We start from the raw sequence: 8,306 nt of genomic DNA, 5'->3' as shown, positions 1-8,306 counted from the left end.
CCTTTCCTCCCTGTTCTTCCCCTATCCTTTCATCTCTTTTTTCTTTTCCTTTCCTTTCCTCTTTTTCTGTCTTCACTTCCCTTCCCCTCCCCCTCCTCACCTCTTTTCCCCTCCTTTCCTTTTTTTTTTTCCCCCTCTGAGATAAGGTCACACTCTGTAGCCCAGGCTGGTCTGGAACTCACTCTGTATCCCAGGCTAGCCTCCAACCCATGGAGGTCATCCTGCTTCAGCTGAGATTGCAGCTGTGAGCCACTGCCCCTGGCTTGAGCATGCCTTTGTTTCTGCAGTTTTCTTTTGGCTTCTTGGTAGCCATGGTCCCACCCTCCTTCCACACCGTGGGTATTTTTGTCCCTAAGTTGTGCTCACTTGCTGTCTGGGTGAGCCTGTCACAGAGTGGGTCATCTTATAAACTGCAGCAAGTGTGCCATCACGGTGGGAATGTATAAATATACGTCTGTGACATTGCTTGCTTTCGTCTCTTCCCCAGATTGACATGTTTATACTCGGGTATTCTCTTCAAGTAAAGATAAAAGTGTTCAGACTGTTCAAGTTTAACTCCAGAGACTTTGCAGTCTGCTACCCTGAGGAGCCTCTCAGGGAGTGGCCAGAGATCTCCCTGCTGACCGAGAATGACCACCAATACCACATTCCTGTCTTTTAAGTCTGCCGTGGACTGAACATCAGTCACAGTGTGTCCTTCTCAGTGACAGTGGACACACGTGCAGAAAAGCACTTCTGAAAACCCGCAGTAGTGCTTCAGCCACGGAGGGCGCCGCGACGGGTGGAGAGAGCCAGGGTGGTTCGTGTTCCGTTTCAGTGATGTCCTCCACAGCAGCACACGGCTGTGGTTTGGCGGGTTGACTTTGTCTGTTAAGGGATCTGCTGGGTTGGGTCTTTAAGACATAGAGAAACTTAATATGGACAAAAATTGGAAGGGAAACAGCTAACCTGAACAGCAGGATTTTATTTGTTTGTTTGTTTCTGATCTTCATGTTCTTCAGTCAGAATCTCTCTGTGGATTTGGAACAGTCATAAATAAACAGGGCCAAGTTTTAGAAGCATTACCCTCCTGGGAGTCTTTGTTGTTTACTAATTTTCCAGAACAGCCTGATTAATGTTAAAATGCTGTGTATGTTTATGTACATGTGTGTTTATATAGACACACAAATGTATGTATTAATATGTGCATGTACACTGCAAACAACCTCTGGGTTTGTACTATTGTACAGTTTCTTTATATCTCTACTTTTTTTGGTATTCTTGAATCTAGCCAGCTTAAATCAACTTATTTAAATAAAAAAAGATAAATTGTATGGATTTGGGCAACTGTATAATTTTTGAGCTGTTATAAAATTTTTTAGCTATGGTTTCTTTAATCTATATTTACACATCCATTTAATGAGCAGAATCTTGTGATTGGCTGAGTAAAATTCCAGATACAGATGTGTTTGCGTCATCGCCCCAGAATCCCAGAAGGCTTTGGTTAAAGAGAATTTGTCTCACCTCCTCACCTCCCCCCCCCAAACAAAACATGACAAATACAGGCTTAAATTGAAACCCATTGTCCTAGAGCTGTGGTTCTCAACCTGTGGGCCTAGACCCCCTTGGGGGGGTCCCTCACCAGATATCCTGCATATCAGATGTTTATTACAATTCCTAAGATTGGCAAAATTAAGAGAGTTATGAAGTAGCAAGGGAATAATTTTATGGTTGGGAGTCACCACTACAGGAGTCCATCCGCGTGGTCTCTGGGTGGCCCTGGAGTGATGGAAAGCCCATAAAGGTGGAAGAGAAAACAGAGGAGTCCCTGCATCAGAGGGACTGTGAGCTATGGTAGCATCACTAGCCTGGCAGGTGAGGAGAAAGCAGAGCCAGTGGTGCAGGGATCTCCAGGAGCTAGGAAAGAGCAGAGACAGACCTTGTCCAGAGACCCAGAAGGAACATGGCTGCACCGGGCAGGACCTTGCTTTTGGCTATTATTGCATGCCATCATGAAGGAGCTGCCACCCAACGTGAGAAATGGATTGGTCAGGTTGCTTGGCTTATGAACGGGAAGAGTGGACACTGGCTAGCTGGCAATAATGAAGTGATCAATAATACCTGCGTCTTGCCCACTTTTCTGCTTAATTCCCTAGATGAGACTGGAGATCAGGGACATTTCATTAATTCCACACATTTGTTTTCTCTTTAACTATTTCTGGAACTTTTGTATATACTTTCTTCCTTTTTAAGATATACTTTGTAAGTGTGTGTGTGTGTGTGTGTGTGCATACACGTGTGTGTGTGTGTTGTTGGGTGTGTATATATATGCATACAAGGTTCCAGGGCAACCAGCAGAGGACACGGATACCCTGGAGCTAGGGTTAAGAGCTGTCAATGATGAGAAACCAACTCAGGTCCTAACGAGAGGAGCAAGCTCAGAGAACACTCTTAAGAGCCAGGGTATCTCTTGATCCCTCTTACATACGATTTCTCATTTTGAAATGGTAAATCTTACAGATTGTATGCAATGTTATATGGCAGTAGAATCAGCGTATCTCTTACATTTGCTGACAGGAACGGTCATATAGAATTATATGTAAAGGAGTTGAATCTGCCATTTGGTTCTCAAGTTCACTATGGAACCAAACCTCAGAAGATAAAAGACTGGATGCCCAGCTGGTAATCCTGTCCTTCATAAACTGGTCCACTTTGTGGGAATTTGCATAAGTCTGAAGCATGCTCAGGAATCTCATTCTAGCTATAAAGTGTTTCAGTTGAATTCATCTTAAGCCTTGAGTGTAGGATATGTGTCTGGATTTCTACTCTCATAGAATATTTCCAGAAGGAAATCAATTTTCTATTGACTTGTTCAAGAGTTCAGCAACAAATCACCTCACCGATGGTAAGTGATACGTTATTTCATAAGTTTTCACATTTTATCATGTGTATGTAGTCATTCACGAAGCTTTGGAAGAGAAAATGATCCTAACAGAGGCAACAAGACAGTTGTTTAAGTGATGACCTGGCATCTGTAGTTGTTAAATAAGTACATGATTGATCTAGTGTAGCAGATATTGTGTTTCTTAAGAAGGCACTCACAAAATGTACATAATAAGTTAGTCAGGACTTCCATGGCATATGGAAGTTCTAAGAAGAACAAACTATAATAGAATTATCACTTTTGGAAAACTTTAACAGGTTTTGGTTAGCCATTCACATGCTTGTTCCAAGAGGATGGTGGGTGTTGGGATCTGTCCATGGTGCTGAAAAGGCGACATACAGATGTTCAAGAATGCTCTCAAACTGTGAACCATGTTTTTCTTCTACATTTCTGTTTCCAGTAGCAGCGCTACAAATAAAAATTATGATTTTTCTAGATATTGCTTCTTTCTTAAGAATTGGGTTTTAAGAATAACAGTTAGTGGTAGCTTGCATTACCAATAAATTAATTTTTGTGAAATGTATAACTCAGTAGCCTTTAGTGAACTGTTAAAGCTTTTGACTGTCATTTCTATCTAATTTTAGGTCATATTTTACAAGTACAAAAATAATTTAATATCTATGAGTGGTAATCCCTTATCCTCTGACAAGCATAGAACTACCTTCTATCTATGTAGATTTGTCTATTCTCGGTATTTCATGTAGGTCGAATCATTCAGTGTGGCTTGTCATGATTGGGTTCTTTCACAAATCATATTTTGGGGATTTTATTTGGATTGATATGAACAATGGCTTCACTACTGACAACTCTGTTGTGTGAACACAGCACATTTTGCTCATCTGCTCAGCAGCTGCTAGGCAGTTGGGTTGTTTCCACTGTTCTGTTGTTATTTTAAGTGCTTTCATGAATATCCATGTGTAAATTCCCATGTACATTACTTTTAACATTTCAAAGTCTGTGCCCAGAGGTAGAATTGTTGGGTTAAATGATGCTTTTAACAGGTAGAGGAACTTCCAAGTACTTTCCCAAAATAGCCACACCCTTTTAGTTTTCTATCAGAGGATGCGGGCTTCATTTCGTCCACATCCTCACTGTGCTGGTTAGTTTCAACTCTCAGTGTGGCATAATCTATAACCACCTGAAAAGAGACAGGTGGCGAATCATTCAGAACAGTTGGCCTGCAGGCATGTCTGGGGGTGGGGATTGTCTTGACTGCCAGTTGGTGTCTGAAGCCCCAGTCCAGTGTGGGCTGCATTTTTCTTTGGTTAGGCCCTGAAATACATGTGCAAATGAGAACAAAGCCAGCGATCAGATACAGCAGGTGGCAGGTATGTTCGTTTCTTTTCCACTATTGCCTGGATGTGATGTGACTAGCTCTCTCAAGCTCCTAACTCTAGACTTTCTGCAATGATAGGTGGTCACCTGGAATTGTTACCCAAATAAACCGTGTCCTCCCCTGTGCCGCTTTTGATTTAGGTGTTTTGTTTTGTTCCCCAAAAGCAACAGAAAAGAAACAGGAGCACACATCGGTATTTGTGACCATCTTCCTTAATTTAGACAACCTAACATTGTGTGTAGATTATTAATATTAGAGGAAAGGGCAATTTTTAAACAGAAAGGGGGATATAAAGTAGGAACTTCTGGTTTCTTTGAAAACTCAGGTTATAATGATGTTTTGCTAGGGCAGACAGGTGAAAGAATGTTTTGCTGAAGCAGACACAGGTGAATGGGTGTTTTGCTATAGCAAGCACATGAAAGGACACATGATGTTTACAAGGAATATAAATATGACCCCACAGACAGTGGCAGCTCAAGCATTGGTTGACATTGCTGCACCCTTTCTAGTCTTTGCTGATGACGTGCATGTACTGGTTCGCCTTACATTGCATTGCTGAGCTCCGTTTGTGGTAACTTCATAGAGAGAAACTCGTTAAAGAACTTCTCGTGAGGTTCCTGCAGCTTCTTGCTGCTTCCGCGGACTTAGCTTGGTGGCGTCTTCTGGATTGAACTTCCCTTGCTGATGCGTGTGTGGTGTCTGCCCGTGGAGTGGACTGCAGCTGCTGACTCGTGTGGTGTTTGTTAGTAGGATTGGACTGAGAATAGCGAAGATTGGAATTGCCCCAAAGAATTATTTCTAAATAGGTCCACTTCCCTCGTATCTTAATAACTTTTCTATTACCTCTGGTGGGTGGTGGGCTAGAGGGGAAGTTGAACCCTCATTAAAGTAGGCCGTGAAAAAATCTATGCCTCTGACCTAACAAGTGTAAAGGTATATACCTAACAAGTGTAAAGGTGTAGGCTCATCTTGGTTTTGATTTAGTTGCATTTCTCTAATGACTATGGTTTTGAACACCGTTTCTTGTCCTTATTGGGCATTTCTTATTTTTGTGGTGAAATGTCCATTCAGCCCCTTTACTCATTTTTAAAATACTTACGTTTTTCATTGTTAAAGTGGAAAAGTTATTAACATAGGCTGGATACACCTTCTTGTCAGATGTAGATTTTCCTACCATTTGACGAGTTGTCGTTCTACTTTTTCATGGTGTGAAAGATCATTTTTAGCGTCCTTCTTGAATTTTTCCAAATGCCCACCCCCTCAGTAACTGTCCAAGAGCTCATTAACAGACAGCAGGAGTGGTTTCAGGGCTCAGAAAGTGGTGCCGTCAGTACAGTGCTCGCTCTGAAGGCCTGAGGAACTGAACTCAATCCTTAGCACTTACATTAAAACAGAGCCTCTCACAGCTGTGCACACGGGTTATCTTAGCATGGGGAGCAGAGGAAGGGAACTCCTTGGGTCTTGTTGGGCATCCATGTTAGCTGAATCAGTGTGTTCTGGGTTAGGTGAATCAGTGAGATCCTTTCTAGAGAGACAAGAGGGAGTTCTTTTCAGAAAGATACCTTGACATTGACCTTCAGCCTCCACTTGCACATGCACACACATGAACATGTATAAACACACATGAGCGTGTATGCACATAACACTACCAGTAGCATTGCTTTGAATAGGTTGTTACAAAGCAGTGAACTCATTTCATGACATCATTAGTGAATACCAAATGAAAGAGAATTCTTGGTAGCTTGATGGTAAGTACGTATATTTGAGGCTAAGATGATCTGCACCCTACAGAAGAGGCACGTCTCTGCCTTTTGACAAACCTTTTTTTTTTTGACAGCCTGCTTGCCTCTCTATACAAAAAAAAAAAAATCTTATTTAAAATGAAAGTGAGGAACCAACCAAAACAGAAACTTGAGGCTGTTATATATTTCAAAATTTAAGTTTGTTATTTTCACAATCTATTCTTTGTCAAGAAAAGGTATTCATTTTACATACGCCCACCTTTTCTTTTTATTTATTTATTTATTTATTTAATTTTTATTTATTCACTTTACATGTCACTCACTGCCCCACTCCTGGCCACCCCTCCCACAATCCTTCCTCCCATCCCCCTCTCCTTATCCTCTGAGCAGGTGAGGGCCCCCATGGGTATCCCCCACTCTGGCACATCAAGTCTCTGTGGGGGTAGGCTCATCTTCTCCCACTGAGGCCAGACAACGCAGCCCAATTAGAAGAACATATCCCATGGACAGACAACAGCTTTTGGGATAGCCCCCACTCCAATTGTCTGAGACTCACATGAAGACCAAGCTGCACATCTGCTACCTTTTTAATGAGCAAGAAGGTATTGCCTTCTGTAAGGATTGTCCTGATATAACTGGATGGCTGCATGTTAAAAAAATGCAAATAGATCCATATTTATCACCATGCACAAAGCTCATATCCAACTGGGTCAAAGACCTCAACATAAAACCAAAATACACTGAACCTGATAGAAGAGAAAAGAGGAAGTAGCCTTGAACGATTTGCATAGGTGACAACTTCCTGAATGGAACACTGTTAGCACAGGGACTAAAATCAATAAATAGGACCTCATGAAACTGAAAGACTTCTGTAAGGCAAAGGATGCCATCAGAGGGACAAAATGGAAGCCTTGAATAGAAAAGGGTTTTTACTAACCCCACATCAGACAGAGGGCTGATATCCAAAATATATAAAGAACTCAAGAAACTAGATCTCAAAACAAATCATCTAACTTAAAAATGGGTGACAGATCTAAACAGAATTCTCAATTAAGGAATCTGAAATGTCTGACAAACACTTAAAGAACGTTCAACATCCTTCCCAGCAGGGAAATGCAAATCAAAGCTACTCTGAGATTCCATCTTCTACCTGTCAGAATGGCTATGATCAAAACCACAAGTGACAGCTCATGCTGGCAAAGATGTGGGATAAGGGAAGACTCCTCCATTGCTGCTGGGAGTACAAAGTAGCACAGGCACTATGGAAATCAATATGGCAGTTCCTCAGAAAACTGGTAATCAATCTTCCTCAGGACCCAGCTATACCACTCTTGGGAATATCCCTAAAGGACATTCTATCCTACCACAAGGACAACTGCTAACTATGATCATAGCAGCTTTATTTGTAATAGCCAGAAACTAGAGACAACATAGGTGTCTCTCAACTGAAGAATGGTTAAAGAAAATGTGGTACATCTATACACAATTTACTCAGCTGTTAAAAAAAAATGACCTCATGAAATTTGCAGGCAAATGGATGGCACTAGAAAATATCCTTCTCAGTGAGGTAACGTAGACTCAGAAAGACGAAAGACAAGCATGGTATGTACTCACTTGTAAATGGATATTAGCTCTTAAATAAAGGGCAATCATGCTACAGTCCACTGACCCAAAGAGGCTAAGGAACAAGGAGGGATCTAGGAAGGACACTTGAGTCTCCCAGGGAGGGGGAAGTAGAATACATTCAGCAGGTGGACTGAGGGTAGGTGGGGATGAGAATTGGAGGGGTTAGGTGAAGGAGGATGGAGAGAGGGAGTACAGGGAGAGGTGACAGGAATTGGAGGGCATTTGGGGGGCCATGTGGAAACCTAGTGCAATGGAAACTCCCAGGAATCTATGGGAGTGACCCTAGTGAGGACCCATAGTAATGGAGGCGCCTGAACCAGCCATCTTCTGTAACCAGACAAGGCTTCCGTGGGGAAGTGGGACACCAATCCTGCCACAGAACCTTCAAGCTACAGTCTGTCCTGCCAGCAAGATGTGCCAGGACAATGGGGATGCAGAACTAATAGGAGCAGCCAACCAACTACTGGTCTAATATGAGGCTCATGCCACAGAGGGAGCCCATGCCCTACGCTGCCTGGATTACCAGGAACCCAAAGCTGGAACACCCAGAAACCTAGGGTAGAACCAAACATGATGGCAAAACCAAACCAACCAATGAGAACAAAAACAAACAAACAAACAAACACCCAAACAACAACCAAACAATGAAATGATTCCTAGTGATGTTCTGCTATATTCA

General features: G+C 42.2%; 1 protein-coding gene across 1 annotated transcript in view; it reads left to right on the top strand.

Moving 5' to 3' along the window:
* Nucleotides 1–1,313, top strand: part of Otulinl (OTU deubiquitinase with linear linkage specificity like) — a 25,584-nt gene extending 24,271 nt beyond the window's left edge. Inside the window, exon 8 of the mRNA XM_028767661.1 lies at nucleotides 488–1,313. Coding sequence (XP_028623494.1) covers nucleotides 488–661 — 174 coding nt within the window. The 3' untranslated portion in view covers nucleotides 662–1,313. The remainder of the gene's footprint in view (nucleotides 1–487) is intronic.
* The last annotated feature ends 6,993 nt before the right edge of the window (nucleotides 1,314–8,306 follow it).

This window comes from Grammomys surdaster, unplaced genomic scaffold (assembly GCF_004785775.1).
Source record: "Grammomys surdaster isolate TR1022 unplaced genomic scaffold, NIH_TR_1.0 174, whole genome shotgun sequence".
NCBI lineage: Eukaryota > Metazoa > Chordata > Mammalia > Rodentia > Muridae > Grammomys > Grammomys surdaster.
Note: the sequence above shows the minus strand (reverse complement) of the source record. Positions and strands in the feature narration are given on the sequence as shown.